Source organism: Salmo salar, chromosome ssa01 (assembly GCF_905237065.1).
Source record: "Salmo salar chromosome ssa01, Ssal_v3.1, whole genome shotgun sequence".
In the NCBI taxonomy this organism is placed as follows: Eukaryota; Metazoa; Chordata; class Actinopteri; order Salmoniformes; family Salmonidae; genus Salmo; species Salmo salar.
This window is the reverse complement of record NC_059442.1, coordinates 2212210-2232612: the sequence shown is the minus strand read 5'-3', so window position 1 is coordinate 2232612 and position 20403 is coordinate 2212210. Positions and strand designations below refer to the sequence as shown.

Below are 20403 nucleotides of genomic sequence, written 5' to 3'. Positions count from 1 at the left end.
GAGATAAATTCAATTGTAAGAAGCTGAATTTGTTTTAAACAGAGACGAAAAAAATATTGATCTTTCTTCTTCCCTTGGCAACCACTGCATAGAACACCTGCTACAGCAATGGGTCGACAGGCACAATTCATAACATTTCAGACAATTAAAAAAAAACATATTTTCAGACAGTAGAATTCTGCTCTGGCATAGAATGTTCTATTGTTTCCCTGACAACAATAAACGTTGCTGATTGGCGTGTTGTTGTGTTGTCTAAGCAGTGTTTTATGGTAGGGTAGATAGATGTGTTCTCTTTCTACTAAATGTATTGGTAAGTCTGTGTGAGTGGTCTGCGAGCAGGCAGCTCGAAATAATCTGATTGACAGTTCTGGTTACCTAGTAATGGACTTTAGCCCCGCTTCAGAAGCGGCATTCCTTAACCGACAAGTTAAATGCCCATTCAATGCTTCGAAACTATCTCCAGAGAAGGTTTTGTGGCAGCATTTAAAAAGCCATAGTGAACACTTTTCAGACAAATAAATGCTGTAGCTGAGGCACTTTCCAGGCGCCACACTTTATATAACCATATTTATAGAGGCTTAGGCTACAATATTCTGCCCATATGAACACATTTATAGAGGCCTAGGCTACAATATTCTGCCCATATGAACAACATTTATATAGGCCTAGGCTACAATATTCTGCCCATATGAACAACATTTATAGAGGCCTAGGCTACAATAATCTGCCCATATCAACAACATTTATAGAGGCCTAGGCTACAATATTCTGCCCATATGAACAACATTTATATAGGCCTAGGCTACAATATTCTGCCCATATGAACACATTTATAGAGGCCTAGGCTACAATATTCTGCCCATATGAACAACATTTATAGAGGCCTAGGCTACAATATTCTGCCCATTTGAACAACATGTATAGAGGCCTAGGCTACAATATTCTGTCCATATGAACAACATGTATAGAGACCTAAGCTACAATATTCTGCCCATGTCAACAAATTAAATATAGGCCTAGGCTACAATATTCTGCCCATATGAACAATATTTTTAGAGGCCTAGGCTACAATAATCTGCCCATATGAACAACATTTATAGATGCCTAGGCTACAATATTCTGCCCATATGAACACATTTATAGAGGCCTAGGCTACAATATTCTGCCCATATGAACAACATTTATAGAGGCCTAGGCTACAATATTCTGCCCATATGAACACATTTATAGAGGCCTAGGCTACAATATTCTGCCCATATGAACAACATTTATAGAGGCCTAGGCTACAATATTCTGCCCATATGAACAACATTTATAGAGGGCTAGGCTACAATATTCTGCCCATGTCAACAAATTAAATATAGGCCTAGGCTACAATATTCTGCCCATATGAACAATATTTATAGAGGCCTAGGCTACAATAATCTGCCCATATGAACAACATTTATAGAGGCCTAGGCTACAATATTCTGCCCATGTCAACAAATTAGATATAGGCCTAGGCTACAATATTCTGCCCATATGAACAATATTTATAGAGGCCTAGGCTACAATAATCTGCCCATATGAACAACATTTATAGAGGCCTAGGCTACAATATTCTGCCCATTTGAACAACATGTATAGAAGCCTAGGCTACAATATTCTGTCCATATGAACAACATGTATAGAGACCTAAGCTACAATATTCTGCCCATGTCAACAAATTAAATATAGGCCTAGGCTACAATATTCTGCCCATATGAACAATATTTATAGAGGCCTAGGCTACAATAATCTGCCCATATGAACAACATTTATAGAGGCCTAGGCTACAATATTCTGCCCATATGAACAATATTTATAGAGGCCTAGGCTACAATAATCTGTCCATATGAACAACATGTATAGAGACCTAAGCTACAATATTCTGCCCATATGAACAATATTTATAGAGGCCTAGGCTACAATAATCTGCCCATATGAACAACATTTATAGATGCCTAGGCTACAATATTCTGCCCATATGAACACATTTATAGAGGCCTAGGCTACAATATTCTGCCCATATGAACAACATTTATAGAGGCCTAGGCTACAATATTCTGCCCATATGAACAACATTTATAGAGGCCTAGGCTACAATAATCTGCCCATATGAACAACATTTATAGAGGCCTAGGCTACAATATTCTGCCCATGTCAACAAATTAAATATAGGCCTAGGCTACAATATTCTGCCCATATGAACAATATTTATAGAGGCCTAGGCTACAATAATCTGCCCATATGAACAACATTTATAGAGGCCTAGGCTACAATATTCTGCCCATTTGAACAACATGTATAGAAGCCTAGGCTACAATATTCTGTCCATATGAACAACATGTATAGAGACCTAAGCTACAATATTCTGCCCATGTCAACAAATTAAATATAGGCCTAGGCTACAATATTCTGCCCATATGAACAATATTTATAGAGGCCTAGGCTACAATAATCTGCCCATATGAACAACATTTATAGAGGCCTAGGCTACAATATTCTGCCCATATGAACAAAATGTATAGAGGCCTAAGCTACAATAATCTGCCTATGTCAACAAATTAAATATAGGCCTAGGCTACAATATTCTGCCCATATGAACAACATTTATTTTAGGCCATAATAACGTGCAGCCATGCATGATTTAATGAAAAGCACTAAACATACACCTTTAATAACAGACTCACGAACACAATCAGCTAATAGGCTACAGCTGGCTTCACAGCTGCCCTGCGAAACTCAATGTATTGTAGCCTCACCCGGATGAAAGAGCGGCGAATAATGAGTTGGCTTCCGCTGTAGTGTTCAGTGTAAAATATGAAACGTTGTGGCTCTGTTCAGGCAGGATCTACTCACCATCGGCTGCGGTCCACGTCGTACTTGTACAGGTCTCCGGACAGTCCGTACTTGTTAGCACTGAAGGCCTTGTACCCTCCGTGGATGTAGATGGCTCGAGAGGAGGGGTCAAACACACTGCTGTGGCCGTACCCTCCCTGTACCAGGGCTCCATCCGTAACCACTGCACTCCACGTGTTCCTAGCTGGAGCAGTCACAGAACAGAAGGGAAGGTCTACATACACTGAACTCCACGTGTTCCTAGCTGGAGCAGTCACAGAACACAACGGAAGGTCTACATACATTGCATTCGGAAAGTATTCAGACCCTTTTCCACTTTGTTACGTTACAGCCTTATTCTAAAATGAATGATTTTTTTTTCTCCTTTCTCAATCTACACACAATACCCCATAATGACAAAGCAAAAACAGGTTTTCAGGAATGTTTGTAAAATTATCAAAAATATCACATTCACAAAAGTATTCAAACCCTTTAGTCAGTAATTTGTTCAAGCACCTTTGGCAGCGATTACAGCCTCGATTCTTCTTGCGTATGACACTACAAGCTTGGCACACCTGTATTTGGGGAGTTTCTCCCATTCTTCTCTGCAGATCCTCTCAAGCTCTGTCAGGTGGGATGGGGAGTGTCGCTGCACAGCTATTTTCAGGTCTCTCCAGAGATGTTCAATCAGGTTCAAGTCCGGGCTCTGGCTGGGCCACTCAAGGACATTCAGAAAATTGTCCCGAAGCCACTTCTCCGTTGTCTTGGCTGTGTGCTTAGGGTCGTTGTCCTGTTGGAAGGTGAACCTTCGCCCCAGTCTGAGGTCCTGCGCACTCAGGAGCAGGTTTTCATCAAGGATCTCTCTGTACTCTGCTCCGTTCATCTTCCCATTGATCCTGACTAGTCAGTCTCCCAGTCCCTGCCACTGAAAAACATCCCCACAACATGATGCTGCCACCGCCATGCTTCACCGTAGGGATGGTGCCACACTTCCTCCAGATGTGACACTTGGAATTCAGGACAAAGAGTTCAATCTTGGTTTCATCAGACCAGAGAATCTTGTTTCTCATGGTCTGAGATTAAGGTGCCTTTTGGCAAACTCCAAGGGGGCTGTCATCGGCCTTTTACTGAGGAGTGGCCACCGTTTTCTCGGGGACCTTCAATGCTTCAGAAATGTTTTGGTACCCCTCCCCAGATCTGTGCCTGGACAAAATCCTTTCGTCCCGGAGATCTACGGACATGTCCTTCGACCTCATGGCTTGGTTTTTTGCTCTGACATACACTCTCAACTGTGGGACCTAATATAGACAGGTGTGTGCCTTTCCAAATCATGTCCAATCAATTGAATTTACTACAGGTGGACTCCAATCAAGTTGTAGAAACATCTCAAGGATGATCAATGGAAACAGGATGCACCTGAGCTCAATTTCAAGTCTATTAACAAAATGTCTGAATACTCATGTAAATAAGGTATTTCTGTTTTTTATTTTTAATAAATTTGCCAAAATGTCTAAAAACGGCTCTGAATACCTTCCGAATGCACTGTGAAACATAACATGAATGTAATAAAGACCTAGGCAACAACCAGCTGTTTAGGAGGGATATCTCACCTGGCCTTACTGGGTGGATAGGAGGGTTATCACACCTGGTACCAATTATTGTCTAGTTCTGTTTTTCCTGCTGAGGGGAGGAACCTGACCTTAAAGATCTCCTCCAGGCCTGTCTGTTGGACTCCCAGTACCTTGGGGAGGAACCTGACCTTAAAGATCTCATCCAGGCCTGTCTGTTTGACTCCCAGTACCTTGGGGAGGAACCTGACCTTAAAGATCTCATCCAGGCCTGTCTGTTGGACTCCCAGTACCTTGCGGAGGGCGCTGACCTTAAAGATCTCATCCAGGCCTGTCTGTTGGACTCCCAGTACCTTGGGGAGGAACCTGACCTTAAAGATCTCATCCAGGCCTGTCTGTTGGACTCCCAGTACCTTGCTTGCTGTGGTGATAATCCTTCTCAGCATATTTCTCTGGCTGACAGTGTAGACCGGGTGAATGGATACACCAGCCAAAGTGTAGTTAAAACCTGTTAGGGCTAGGGGGCAGTATTAACACGGCTGGATAAAAAACATACCCGATTTAATCTGGTTACCACTCCTACCCAGTAACTAGAATATGCATATACTTATTACATATGGATAGAAAACACCCTAAAGTTTCTAAAACTGTTTGAATGGTGTCTGTGAGTATAACAGAACTCAAATGGCAGGTCAAAACCTGAGAGATTCCTTTACAGGAAGTGGCCTGTCTGACCATTTCTTGAACTTCTTTTCCATCTCTATCTTTTACTAAGGATCTCTGCTCTAACGTGACACTTCCCACGTCGTCCATAGGCGCTCAGAGCCCGGGAAAAAACAGAATGTCGTCATTCCAGCCACAGGCTGAAACACATTATCACCTTTCTCAAGTGGCCGATCAAGGGACTCTGGGCTTATGCGCGTGACCCCGACCGCCCCCGCCTTTGTGATTTTTTCCTTTGTTTGCCGAAAAGGAGATTCCCTGTCGGAATATTATCGCTTTTCTACGAGAAAAATGGCGTAAAAATTGATTTTAAACAGCGGTTCACATGCTTCGAAGTACGGTAATGGAATATTTAGAATTTTATTGTCACGAATTGCGCCATGCGCGCGACACTTTACCATTTCGGATAGTGTCTGGAACGCACGAACAAAACGCCGCTATTCGGATATAACGATGGATTATTTTGGACCAAACCAACATTTGTTATTGAAGTAGCAGTCCTGGGTGTGCATTCTGACAAAGACAACAAAAGGTAATTAAACTTTTATAATAGTAAATATGATTATGGTGAGTGCTAAACTTGCCGGGTGTCTAAATAGCGAGCCCGTGATGCCTGGGCTATGTACTTAGAATATTGCAAAATGTGCTTTCACCAAAAAGCTATTTTAAAATCGGACATATCGAGTGCATAGAGGAGGTCTGTATCTATAATTCTTAAAATAATTGTTATGCTTTTTGTGAACGTTTATCGTGAGTAATTTAGTAAAATGTTAGCGAATTCCCCGGAAGTTTGCGGGGGGTATGCTAGTTCTGAACGTCACATGCTAATGTAAAAAGCTGGTTTTTGATATAAATATGAACTTGATTGAACAAAACATGCATGTATTGTATAACATAATGTCCTAGGGTTGTCATCTGATGAAGATCATCAAAGGTGAGTGCTGCATTTAGCTGTCTTCTGGGTTTTGGTGACATTATATGCTGGCTTGAAAAATGGGTGTCTGATTATTTCTGGCTTGGTACTCTGCTGACATAATCTAATGTTTTGCTTTTGTTGTAAAGCCTTTTTGAAATCGGACAGTGTGGTTAGATTAACGAGAGTCTTGTCTTTAAATAGCTGTAAAATAGTCATATGTTTGAGAAATTGAAGTAATAGGATTTTTAAGGTTTTGAAACTCGCGCCACAGGCTGCAAGCGTCCCACCTAGCCCATAGAGGTTAATAACTTCACCACACTCAAAAGGATATTCAGTGTCTGCTTTTTCCCCCATCTACCAATAGGAGCCCTTCTTACCTCCATCTACCAATAGGAGCCCTTCTTTGCGAGGCATTGGAAAACCTCCCTGGTCTTTGTGGTTGAATCTGTGTTTGAAATTCACTGCTGGACTGAGGGACCTTACAGATAATTGTATGTGTGGAGTACAGAGATGAGGTAGTCTTTCATGAATCATGTTAAACACAATTATTACACACAGAGTCCATGCAATTTATTATGTGACTTGTTAAGCACAGTTTTACTCCTGAACTTATTTAGGCTGACCTTAACATAACAAAAGGGTTGAATACTTATTGACTCAAGACATTTCAGCTTTTCATTTTTAACTTACGTTGACATTATGGGGTATTGTGGGTAGGCCAGTGACAAAAAAAATATCTAAATTTAATCCATTTTAAATTCACGCTGTAAGAACAAAGTGTGGAATAAGTTAAGGGGTGTGAACACTTTCTGAAGGCACTGTATACGTCATCATCATCATCATCACTCACCGATGTCGTACTGCTGCACCTGGCTGATGTATCCATATAGAGGGCAGTGTCCGAAGAGGACCAGCATGACCGGACTGCCTCCCTCCAGCAGGGGGGGCACTACATGAGCAGAGTGTCCCACCACGGCCCACTGTTCCTGGGCTCCAGCGGAGAGGGACACCCAGGTCTGGTTCTGGATGTGGAACACCCACAGCTGGCTGGTCACGTTGCCAGTAGAGTCTATCTTCCCACCGTACATGTAGATCTTTCCCTGGGTTAGAGAGGAGGAACAGGACGTCAGAGAGGAGGAGGAACAGGACGTCAGAGAGGAGGAGGAACAGGACGTCAGAGAGGAGGAGGAACAGGACGTCAGAGAGGAGGAGGAACAGGACGTCAGAGAGGAGGAGGAACGGGACGTCAGAGAGGAGGAGGAACAGGACGTCAGAGAGGAGGAGGAACAGGACGTCAGAGAGGAGGAGGAACAGGACGTCAGAGAGGAGGAGGAACAGGACGTCAGAGAGGAGGAGGAACAGGACGTCAGAGAGGAGGAGGAACAGGACGTCAGAGAGGAGGAGGAACAGGACGTCAGAGAGGAGGAGGAACAGGACGTCAGAGAGGAGGAGGAACAGGACGTCAGAGAGGAGGAGGAACAGGACGTCAGAGAGGAGGAGGAACGGGACGTCAGAGAGGAGGAGGAACGGGACGTCAGAGAGGAGGAGGAACGGGACGTCAGAGAGGAGGAGGAACGGGACGTCAGAGAGGAGGAGGAACGGGACGTCAGAGAGGAGGAGGAACAGGACGTTAGAGAGGAGGAGGAACAGGACGTTAGAGAGGAGGAGGAACAGGACGTTAGAGAGGAGGAACAGGACGTCAGAGAGGAGGACAAGTCATGACAGCTTATGTCTTAACCTTAATTGCTTACTGTTGATAATGGCCACAGGGTTTGGAGAGATTTATTGAGAATTAATGAACGCTTGAGATAAAGAACATTTCTTTAGTATCACAGATGCAGACAGTGAACTCTAACCCAAGACCCACATTCTAAAAAACTAGGGTATAACAGGGGCAATACTAGTGTTATTACTTCATCAATGTTTCTACATCATGACTAGCTAACATGCCTCTAGAACACATACCTCATGTAGTGCCAGAGAGTGTCCATATCGTCCCATGACTGAGTTGACAGAGCGGTTGAGAGACAGCCAGCGATGGGAGCTGAGGTTATACCTGGGAGGAGAGAGAGAGAGAGAGAGAGAAGTTCAGGACCACTGAGCATCAAAGCCAAGACCAGGTAGGCCAGGACCAGGTAGGCCAGGACCAGGTAGGCCAGGACCAGGTAGGACCAGGTAGCCCGGGACCAGGTAGGCCAGGACCAGGTAGGCCAGGACCAGGTAGGCCAGGACCAGGTAGGACCAGGTAGACCGGGACCAGGTAGACCAGGACCAGGTAGGCCAGGACCAGGTAGGCCAGGACCAGGTAGACCAGGACCAGGTACGACCAGGTAGACCAGGACCAGGTAGGCGACCAGGACCAGGTAGGCCAGGACCAGGTAGACCAGGACCAGGTAGACCGTGACCAGGTAGGCCAGGACCAGGTAGACCAGGACCAGGAAGACCAGGACCAGGTTGGACCAGGACCAGGTAGACCAGGACCAGGTACGCCAGGTAGACCAGGTTGAACCAGGACCAGGTAGGCCGGGAGCAGGTAGGGGTTTGGTCACAGATAAGGTTCTCCATTGAGTCCACTCTCTTGTCCAGGACTAGGCTTAATGTGTGTCTGGGAAACCTAGCCGTTGAGTACAGGATGGGAAACAGGCACCTCTTTCAGAGGCCACTGATAAGGGGACATTGTTTTCCATGGTCCTTCAAGCCGGATAGGAACAACTGTCCTGGTACAGAGCTGATATTTAATACACACACAGCTAATATGTGATATCATAATGTCCAGTGTTATTTTAGATTTTTTTCTCTTTTTTATACCCTTTTTTCTCCCCAATTTCATGGTATTCAATTGGTAGTTACAGTCTGGTCTCATCGCTGCAACTCCCGTACGAACTCGGGAGAGGCGAAGGTCGAGAGCCGTGCGTCCTCCGAAACACAACCCAACCAAGCCGCACTGCTTCTTGACACAACGCCCACTTAATCAGGAAGCCAGCCGCACCAATGTGTCGGAGGAAACACCGTACACCTGGAGACCGTGTCAGAGTGCACTGCACAGGAGTTGCTAGTGCGTGATGGGACAAAGACACCCCTGCCGGCCAAACCCTCCCCTAACTCGGACGGCGCTGGGCCAATTGTGCACCGCCCCATGGGTCTCCCGGTCGCGGCCGCGGAGGCTGGACTCGAACCCAGAATGTGGCTGGCATGTCATGCCCAAGATTGTTAATCTTACCAATAAACTGCGCCACTCGTGAGGCCTTTTGATTTATTTTTAAAGAAATGTCATAAGTGTTTGTGTCAACACCTGCTACCAACTAGCCACCTAGCTAGCCAGGTTGCAATAGAGCCCGCTTCGTCTGAAATAGCTAACGAACGTTTCCAGCGCTGTAGAAGCTGTGTTTATTACGGTCTTGTCCGGGACAATATTGACAATCCAGAGTTCCAATGTAGCACATATTTGCTACCGGAGGACTACAGGAATGAGGTGGCAATGTTCAGCAAACAAAAATCACAATTCTGCTCAAATTTATGGGGAGAAGGCAAACTGGAACTTTCTAGCTATCAACTCCTATGGCTGGACGCCGCTCAGCCTAATGGATGTATCCGCGCCTTGTCATCTGTCCCTATCCGAATGGCCTGTGCTACCTGGAACTAGCCTGCCAAGGAAGTCCTCTCCATCTGTCCCTATCCGAATGGCCTGTGCTTCCTGGAACTAGCCTGCCAAGGAAGTCCTCTCCATCTGCTTATCTTCCTCAATCTTGTAATGGAGTAGACTGAGAACAACAAGAAGATTGTTCCAGACAGCCCTGGTCCCATGTCACAAGTCGTGGAAACCAAAGGCAGCGGACGAGAGTAACTGCGAGAGGTTCGGATCAGATAAACATAAGGAATAGCTGCGATGCAATGGTGCCTGATCTACTTGCACCTTCATCGCTGGTACTGCTTGTGTCTGCGACAGCTGTGCTGGCTGCTACTAAGCTGACTCCAGCTGGCTTCGTTGTCGAGTTTGGCTCCTTTCCCCTCTCTCTGGATCTGATGGGGCACTGCCTGCTGTGGGAGGTCTGGACCTATCGCCGGCAGCAGCAGGCGTACACTATCCTGCTTCTCGAGGACCCGTGAAAGGTTCAACCAATTGTGTGAGGGGTAGGAATGAGCACATTTCTCGATTCCCTTCTCCGGCCGTCGTATTTGGCAGTTCAATGGTGAGAAATGTCTCAGTCCCTGGAGCAAAAACGTTGTGCTATCCAGGAGCACGAGTACAAGACATCAATAAGCTGCTCCCAAACATTATAAACCATAATATCTGGCCCTCTGCCCTCCCTAAATTGTGGCATTGAACGGTTCAGCAGTCTTTTAGCCCTCCATAACAGGCTACAAGACTACTGCAGCTCTGTGGGTGGAACATTTATTGACAATTTTGAAACCTTCTGGAAACAAAGCTCGTTTCCTGAGGAGGATGGGATCCACACAAATCATTTGGGTTCCTCGATCCTTTCACAGCATTATAAGGAAGTGTTGAGAAAATGACTTATCATTGAACCAAGCCCAGCTCAGTTAATCCCTACCATTGTGTCGCTGAGTTGGCATAATGGTCCAGCAAATGTAAATTATCCCAAGGGCATAGGAAGACACTGTAAGTAACCTAATTTATGTCTGTCTTACTGCCCTGAATGCCTCTGCTGATCCCACATATATTGTATTTAGTAATCATGTGCCTATGAGCCAGAGATACTGTTAGCACTGAGGTGGTGTGCCCTAGTAGGAAGTCCACTGTGTGCAGCTCACCCTGCACTAACATAAATAACATAAGCATGTCTACTGCCACTAAGATTCCCAGTAAAGCAATGAAAAGAAGCAAGCATCCCAGAAATGCTCAAAATAGCTCAAGTTAACATATGTAGCCTAAGAAACAAGGTTCATGAAGTCAATAACTTGCTAGTAACAGATCACATTCATTTTCTGACTATCTCTGTAACTCACATAAATAATACAGTGGTAGCAATACATGTGGAAGCAATACATGTTTATAACATCTATAGAAAACACAGAAATGCCAATGGAGGGCGTCTGGTAAGCTCGTGTCACTGGGCTGCTCGTGGCTGTGCTTCCCTTTGTAGTCTGTAATAGTTTGCAAGCCCTGCCACATCCGACAAGCGTCAGAGCTGGTGTAATATGGAGGATTCGATCTTACTCCTGTATTGACGCTTTGCCTGTTTGATGGTTCGTCGGAGGGCATAGCGGGATTTCTTATAAGCTTCCGGGTTAGAGTCCCACTCCTTGAAAGCGGCAGCTCTACTCTTTAGCTCAGCGCAGATGTTGCCCGTAATCCATGGCTTCTGGTTGGGCTATGTACGTACCGTCACTGTGGGGACAACATCATTGATGCACTTATTGATGAAGCCAGTGACTGATGTGGTGTACTCATCAATGCCATCGGAAGAATCCCAGAACATATTCCAGTCTGTGCTAGCAAAACAGTCCTGTAGTTTAGCATCTGCTTCATCTGACCACTATTTTATTGACAGAGTCACTGGTGCTTCCTGCTTTAATTTCTGCTTGTAAGCAGGAATCAGGAGGATAGAATTATGGTCAGATTTGCCAAATGGAGGGCGAGGGAGAGCTTTGTACACGTCTCTGTGTGTGGAGTAAATGATTTAAGTTCCCCTGCATTAAAGTCCCTGGCCACTAGGGGCTCTGCCTCTGTTAGAGTCTTTCCCTGTTTGCTTATGGCGGTATACAGCTCATTGAGTACGGTCTTAGTACCAGCATCAGTCTGTGGTGGTATGTAGACAGCTATGAAAAATATAGATGAAAACTCTCTAGGTAGATAGTGTGGTCTACAGCTTATCATGAGATACTCTACCTCAGGCGAGCAAAACCTCAAGACTTCCTTAGATATCGTGCACCAGCTGTTGTTTACAGATATACATAGACCGCCACCCCTTGTCTTACCAGAGGCTGCTGTTCTATCCTGCCGATAGAGTGTATAACCAGCCAGCTGTATGTTCTTAATGTCGTCGTTCAGCCACGACTCCGTGAAGCATAAGATATTACAGTTTTTAATGTCTTGCCAAACCCTCCCCTAACTCGGACGCTGCTGTTCTATCCTGCCGATACATAACCTGCCAACTATATGTAACACATGTTGTCGTTCAGCCATGACTCGGTGAAACATAAGATATTACGGTTTTTAATGTCCCGTTGGTAGGATGTACGTGCTTTTAGTCCGTCCAATTGATTATCCAGCGATTGTACATTGGCCAATAGTACGGATGGCAAAGGCAGATTAGCCACTCATCGCTTGATCCTCACAAGGCACCTGATCTCCTTCCGCAAAATCTCAGTCTCTTTCTCCTGCCAATGACGGGGATGAGGGCCTGTTCGGCTGTCTGAAGTAAATCCCTCACGTCCGACTCATTAAAGAAAAATTCTTCGTCCAATTCAAGGTGAGTAACCACTGTCCAGAAGCTCTTTTCGGTCATAAGAGAAGGTAGGAGCAACATTATGTCCAAAATATAACAAACTAAATAACCAACCATGCTAAGAGCCAATAAAACGGCATCTTGTTTGATCATCTATGTGATATCAACATAGAGGTATATTTTCTGGGTGATTTCAATATTGGACTGACTTTCATCAAGCTGCCCACTCAAAAAAAAAACTTGGTTCAGGTTATCAGTCAACCTACCAGGGTAGTTACAAACAGCACAGGAGTGAAATCATCAACATGTATTCATCACATCTTTACTAATGCAGCAAAAATTTGCTTTAAAGCAGTATAAAAATCCATCGGATGTATTGATCACAATATAGCAGACATATTTAGGAAAACCAAAGTTCCAAAGGCTGGGCCTAATGTAGTGTATATGAGATCACACAATAAGTTTTGTAGTGATCCCAATGTTGATGATGTAAAGAATATTTGTTTGTCTGTGGTGTGTAATGAGGAGCAACCAAACGCTGCAATTGCTTATTCCAGTTACTAATAAGCATTCACCCTTTAATAAAATTACTAAAAACTGTTAAATCCCCTTGGATTGATGAGGGTAGAGGCAAAAGATATGGCAACTATTTTAATTCCTTTTTTATTGGCAAGATTAACAATCTTGGGCATGACATGCCAGCCACGCCAGCAACAAACGCTGACACTACACATACAAGTATATCTGACCGAATTATGAAAAGATAAGAATTGTACTTTTGAACACCGTAAAGTCAGTATGGAAGAGGTGAATGTTTTGTTATTGTCTATCAACAATGACAAGCCACCAGGGTCTGACAATCTGTATGGAAAATTACTGAGGATAATAGCGGACGATATTGCCACTCACATTTGCCATATCTTCAATTTAAGCCTACTAGAGAGCAGTGCCCTAAGACCTGGAGGGAAGCTAAAGTCATTCTGCTACCTAAGAATAGTAAAGCCCCCCTTTACTGGCTCAAATAGCCGACCAATCAGCCTGTTACCAACCCTTAGTAAACTTCTGGAAAAAAATTGTGTTTGACCAGATACAATGCTATTTCACAGAAAACTAATTGACAACAGACTTTCAGCATGCTTATAGGGAAGGACACTCAACAAGCACAGCACTTACACAAATGACTGATGATTGGCTGAGAGAAATTGATGATAAAATGATTGTTGAGATTGTTTTGTTAGACTTTAGTGCGGCTTTTGACATCATCAATCACAGTCTGTTGCTGGAAAAACGTATGTGTTATGGCTTTACACCCCCTGCTATAATCGTGGATAAAGAATTCCCTGTCTAACAGAACACAGAGGGTGTTATTTGGAATGGAAGCCTCTCCAACATAATCAAGGTAGTGTCAGGCATTCCCCAGGGCAGCTGTCTAGGCCCCTTACTCTTTTCAATCTTATTAACGACATGCCACTGGCTTTGAGTAAAGCCTGTGTGTCTATGTATACACATCAGCTACTACAGCAATTGAATTGACTGCAACAATTAACCTCTATGGGCTAGGTGGGACGCTAGCGTCCCCCCCCGTGGTGCACTCCATCAACAGCAGGTGCATTTCAAGAGCGGCAAATTTGAATCCAAATAAATGTCAAAATTCAAATTTTTCAAACATACAACTATTTTACACCCTTTGAAAGATAAACATCTCCTTAATCTAACCACGTTTTACGATTTCAAAAAGGTTTTACGGCAAAAGCATAAATTTAGAGTATGTTAGGACAGTACATTTACAAGAGTTGTGTGTAATGTTTTGTCAAGTCAAAGACAGGGTCACCAAAACCATAAAACCAGCTAAAATGATGCACTAACCTTTTACAATCTCCATCAGATGACACTCCTAGGACATTATGTTAGACAATGCATGCATTTTTAGTTCTATCAAGTTCATATTTATATCCAAAAACAGCGTTTTACTATGGCATTGATGTTGAGGAAATCGTTTCCCTCCAATAACCGCAGTCAAGTCAACACCACAAATTAAATAATTAAAATTAGAAAACATTGGTAAAATATTATATTGTCATTTAAAGAATTATAGATTTACATCTCTTGAACGCAATCAACTTGCCAGATTTAAAAATAACCTTACTGGGAAATCACACTTTGCAATAATCTGAGCACTGCGCCCAGAAAAATACGCGTTGCGATACAGACTAGACGTCATGTTGGGGAGATCTAAAATCGAAAATAGTATGTAAATAATCCATTACCTTTGATTCTCTTCATCAGATGTCACTTCCAGGTATCACAGGTCCATAACGAATGTAGTTTTGTTCAAAAAAGCTCATCATTTATGTCCAAAAATCTCCGTCTTGTTAGCACATGATCTAAGCCAGCTGGACTTCTCGTCATGAACGAGGGGAAAAAATATATTTACGTTCGTTCAAACATGTCAAACGTTGTATAGCATAAATCATTAGGGCCTTTTTTAACCAGAACATGAATAATATTCAAGGTGGACGAATGCATACTCTTTTATAACGTATTGGAACGAGGGTACCCAACATAAGGCAGGTCCTACAGGCCCTAGTTTCTACCTTCTTAACAACACTATCAACAAGGCAGGTCCTACAGGCCCTAGTTTCTACCTTCTTAACAACACTATCAACAAGGCAGGTCCTACAGGCCCTAGTTTCTACCTTCTTAACCTGTTATGGCTAGGGGCAGTATTTTCACAGCCGGATAAAAAACGTACCCGATTTAATCTGATTATTACTCCTGCCCAGAAACTAGAATATGCATATAGTTATTAGCTTTGGATAGAAAACACTCCAACGTTTCTAAAACTGTTTGAATGGTGTCTGTGAGTATAACAGAACTCATTTGGCAGGCCAAAACCTGAGAAGATTCCATGCAGGAAGTGCCCTGTCTGACAATTTCTTGCCCTTCTTGATTATCTCTATCCATTACAGAGGATCTCTGCTGTTACGTGACACTTCCTACGGCTCCCATGGGCTCTCAGAAGGCGGCAAAAAGCTGAATCGTGGCTTTGCAGGCTCTGGTTGAAACAAAGTAGCGCGTTTGGGTAGTGGCTGGTTACAGTACTGTGAGACTCAGGCGCATGCCCGCGTCGACAGAATGCTTTGTTTTCTTTCGTCTGTTTACCTAAACGCAGATTCCCGGTCGGAATATTATCGCTTTTTTACGAGAAAAATGGCATAAACATTTATTTTAAACAGCGGTTGACATGCTTCGAAGTACAGTAATGGAATATTTAGAAATCTTTTGTCACGAATTGCGCCATGCTCGTGACCCTTATTTACAATTCGGATAGTGTCTTGAACGCACGAACAAAACGCCGCTATTTGGATATAACGATGGATTATTTTGGACCAAACCAACATTTGTTATTGAAGTAGCAGTCCTGGGAGTGCATTCTGACGAAGACAACAAAGGTAATCAAACTTTTTTAATAGTAAATCGGAGTTTGGTCAGGGCTCAACTTGGTCGGTGTCTAAATAGCTAGCCGTGATGTCTGGGCTATCTACTGAGAATATTGCAAAATGTGCTTTCACCGAAAAGCTATTTTTAAAATCGGACATATCGAGTGCATAGAGGAGTTCTGTATCTATAATTCTTAAAATAATTGTTATGTTTTTTGTGAACGTTTATCGTGAGTAATTTAGTAAATTCACCGGATGTTTGCGATGGGGTATGCTAGTTCTGAACGTCACACGCTAATGTAAAAAGCTGTTTTTTGATATAAATATGAACTTGATTGAACAAAACATGCATGCATTGTATAACATAATGTCCTAGGGTTGTCAGCTGATGAAGATCGTCAAAGGTTAGTGCTGCATTTAGCTGTGGTTTTGTTTTTGTGACATTATATGCTAGCTTGAAAAATGGGTGTCTGATTATTTCTGGCTGGGTACTCTGCTGACATAATCTAATTTTTTGCTTTCGCCGTAAAGCCTTTTGAAATCGGACAGCGTGGTTAGATAAAGGAGAGTCTTATCTTTAAAATGCTGTGAAATAGTCATATGTTTGAGAAATTGAAGTTTTGGATTTTCAGATTTGGAGTTTGTATTTCGCGCCACGCCATCATTGGATATTGAGCAGGTGTTCCGCTAGCGGAACGTCTACATGTAAGAGGTTAACAGCACTATCAACAAGGCAGGTCCTACAGGCCCTAGTTTCTACCTTCTTAACAACACTATCAACAAGACAGGTCCTACAGGCCCTAGTTTCTACCTTCTTAACAACACTATCAACAAGGCAGGTCCTACAGGCCCTAGTTTCAACCTTCTTAACAACACTATCAACAAGGCAGGTCCTACAGGCCCTAGTTTTGTCACACCTGGACTACTGTTCAGTCGTGTGATCAGGTGCTACAAACGGTACTTAGGAAAATTGCAATTGTCTCAGAACAGGGCAGCACGGCTGGCCCTTGGATGTACACAGAGAGCTAACATTAATATGTCAGTCTCTCCTGGCTCAAAGTGGAGGAAATTGACTTCATCACTACTTGTAAATGTGAGAGGTATTGCCATGTTGAATGCACTCAAGCTGTCTTTTTGAACTAGTGGCACACAGCTCAGACACCCCATGCATACCCCACAAGACATGCCACCAGAGGTCTCTTCACAGTCCCCAAGTCCAGAACAGACTATGGGAGGAGCACAGTACTACATAGAGCCATGACTACATGGAACTCTATTCCACATCAGGTAACTGATGCAGCAATAGAATCAGATTTAAAAAACAGATATAAATACACCTTATGGAACAGCGGGGACTGTGAAGAGACACACAGACAGGCACAGACACATGCACACACACACGATAACATACGCACTATACACAGATGGATTTTGTGTTGTAGATATGTGGTAGTAGAGTAGGGGTCTGAGGGCACACAGTGTGTTGTGGAATCTGTTGTGAATTCTGTAATTAATGTGTTGTAATGTTTTTACAATTGTACAACTGCCTTAATGTTGCTGTACCCCAGGAAGAGTAGCTGCTGCCTTGGCAGGAACAAATGTGGATCCATAATAAACCCCAGGAAGAGTAGCTGCTGCCTTGGCAGGAACTAACGGGGATCCATAATAAACCCCAGGAAGAGTAGCTGCTGCCTTGGCAGGAACTAATGGGGATCCATAATAAGCCCCAGGAAGTAGCTGCTGCCTTGGCAGGAACTAATGGTGATCCATAATAAACCCCAGGAAGAGTAGCTGCTGCCTTGGCAGGAACTAATGGGGATCCATAATAAACCCCAGGAAGTAGCTGCTGCCTTGGCAGGAACTAATGGGGATCCATAATAAACCCCAGAAAGAGTAGCTGCTGCCTTGGCAGGAACTAATGGGGATCCATAATAAACCCCAGGAAGAGTAGCTGCTGCCTTGGCAGGAACTAATGGGGATCCATAATAAACCCCAGGAAGAGTAGCTGCTGCCTTGGCAGGAACTAATGGGGATCCATAATAAACCCCAGGAAGAGTCGCTGCTGCCTTGGCAGGAACTAATGGGGATCCATAATAAACACCAGGAAGAGTAGCTGCTGCCTTGGCAGGAACTAATGTGGATCCATAATAAATATAAACACAGTACTTACGCTGTAATCATCTGGTAGTCTGAGGAGTTGAAGACGTAACCCCCGATGACCCACATGATCCCCTGGTCCACTACAGCCTTGTGGGAAGCCCTGGCCAGACCTGGCTCGGGGTACTCCTCCCGCTGCCAGAACGAGGAGTTGGCTGGGACGGACACAGAGCAGCCTGGACCTGATGGGGAAGAGAAGATGGATGAGTGACGGATTAGATCTCCACGACTAGCCTGGTCTCCACGACTAGCCTGGTCTCCACGACAAGCCTGGTCTCCACGACTAGCCTGGTCTCCGCGACTAGCCTGGTCTCCGCGACAAACCTGGTCTCCGCGACTAGCCTGGTCTACGCGACTAGCCTGGTCTACGCGACTAGCCTGGTCTCCGCGACTAGCCTGGTCTCCGCGACTAGCCTGGTCTACGCGACTAGCCTGGTTATATGCAGACTATCACTTACGTAGACAATACATCATATTTAAAAAATAAACATACAGTTGAAGTCGGAAGTTTACATACACTTAGGTTGGAGTCATTAAAACGAGTTTTTCTACCACTCCACAAATGTCTTGTTAATCTCTCTGGGGTAGGGGGCAGTATTTTGACATCCGGATGAAAAGCATGCCCAAAGTAAACTGCCTGTTACTCAGGCCCAGAAGCTAGGATATGCATATAATTGGTAGATTTGGATGGAAAACACTCTAAAGTTTCTAAAACTGTTAAAATAATGTCTGTGAGTATAACAGAACTGATTTGGCAGGCAAAACCCCGAGGACAAACCATCCAAAGGGAAAAAGAATTGAGGTCATAGGATTTTCCAATTGTTTTCTTTTGGGACTCCCTTTTTATTAGGAACCTCGTTGCAGTTCCTATGGCTTCCACTAGATGTCAACATTCTTTAGAAATTGTTCGATGTTTTTCTATTGAGAAATGAAGAAGTAGGCCTATTCATTGTAAGTGTCACTCCAGGTGGACTCTACAGCTTTTCATCCGGAGCTGAAAATAGTGCCCCCTACCCTAGTGAGGTTAAATTGTTTAACTTGGGTCAAACGGTTCAGGTAGCCTTCCACAAGCTTCCCACAATAAGTTGGGTGAATTTTGGCCCATTCCTCCTGACAGAGCTGGTGTAACTGAGTCAGGTTTGTAGGCCTCCTTGCTCGCACACGCTTTTTCAGTTCTGCCCACAAATGTTCTATAGGATAGAGATCAGGGCTTTGTGATGGCCACTCCAATACCTTGACTTTCTACTTAAGCCATTTTGCCACAACTTTGGAAGTATGCTTGGGGTCGTTGTCCACTTGGAAGACCCATTTGCGACCAAGCTTTAACTTCCTGACTGATGTCTTGAGATGTTGCTTCAATATATTCACATCATTTTCCTTCCTCACGATGCCATCTATTTTGTGAAGTGCACCAGTCCCTCCTGCAGCAAAGCACACCGACAACATGATGCTTCACAGTTGGGATGGTGTTCTTCAGCTTGCAAGCCTCCCCCTTTTCCTTCAAACATAACGATGGTCATTATGGCCCAACAGTTCTATTTTTGTTTCATCAGACCAGAGGACATTGCTCCAGAAAGTACAATCTTTGTCCCCATGTCCAGTTGCAAACCGTAGTCTGGCTTTTTTCTGGCGGTTTTGGAGCAGTGGCTTCTTCTTTGCTGAGCGGCTTTTCAGGTTATGTCGATATAGGACTCGTTTTACTGTTGATATAGATACTTTTGTACCTGTTTCCTCCAGCATCTTTACAAGGTTCTTTGCTGTTGTTCTGGGATTGATTTGCACTTTTCGCACCAAAGTACATTCATCTCTAGGAGACAGAACACGTCTCCTTCCTGAGCGATATGATGGCTGCGTGGTCCCATGGTGTTTATACTTGCGTACTATTGTTTGTACAGATGAACGGGGTACCTTCAGGCATTTGGAAATTGCTCCCAAGGATGAACCAGAACTGTGGAGGTCAACAATGTTTTTTCTGAGGTCTTGGCTGATTTCTTTTGATTTTCCCATGATGTCAAACAAAGAGGCACTGAGTTTGAAGGTAGGCCTTGAAATACATCCACAGGTACACCTCCAATTGACTCAAATGTTGTCAATTAGCCTATCAGAAGCTTCTAAAGCCATGACATCATTTTCTGGAATCTGTAAACAATTGTTGGAAAAACTACTCGTGTCATGCACACAGTAGATGTCCTAACCGACATGCCAAAACTATAGTTTGTTAACAAGAAATTTGTGGAGTGGTTGAAAAACAAGTTTTAATGACTCCATCCTAAGTGTATGTAAACTTCCGACTTCAACTGTATGTAGAAGTTCATAGACAATGTGATGAG

At 43.8% G+C, this 20403-nt stretch overlaps 1 protein-coding gene across 1 annotated transcript in view; it reads right to left on the bottom strand.

Annotated features, from left to right (window-relative positions):
* The window catches only part of LOC106578259 (attractin-like), a 112913-nt gene that overhangs the window by 69081 nt on the left and 23429 nt on the right, over positions 1 to 20403 (bottom strand). Inside the window, 4 exon segments of the mRNA XM_045704991.1 lie at positions 2881 to 3064; positions 6917 to 7166; positions 8032 to 8122; positions 18087 to 18255. Of these exon segments, the coding sequence (XP_045560947.1) occupies positions 2881 to 3064; positions 6917 to 7166; positions 8032 to 8122; positions 18087 to 18255 (694 nt within the window).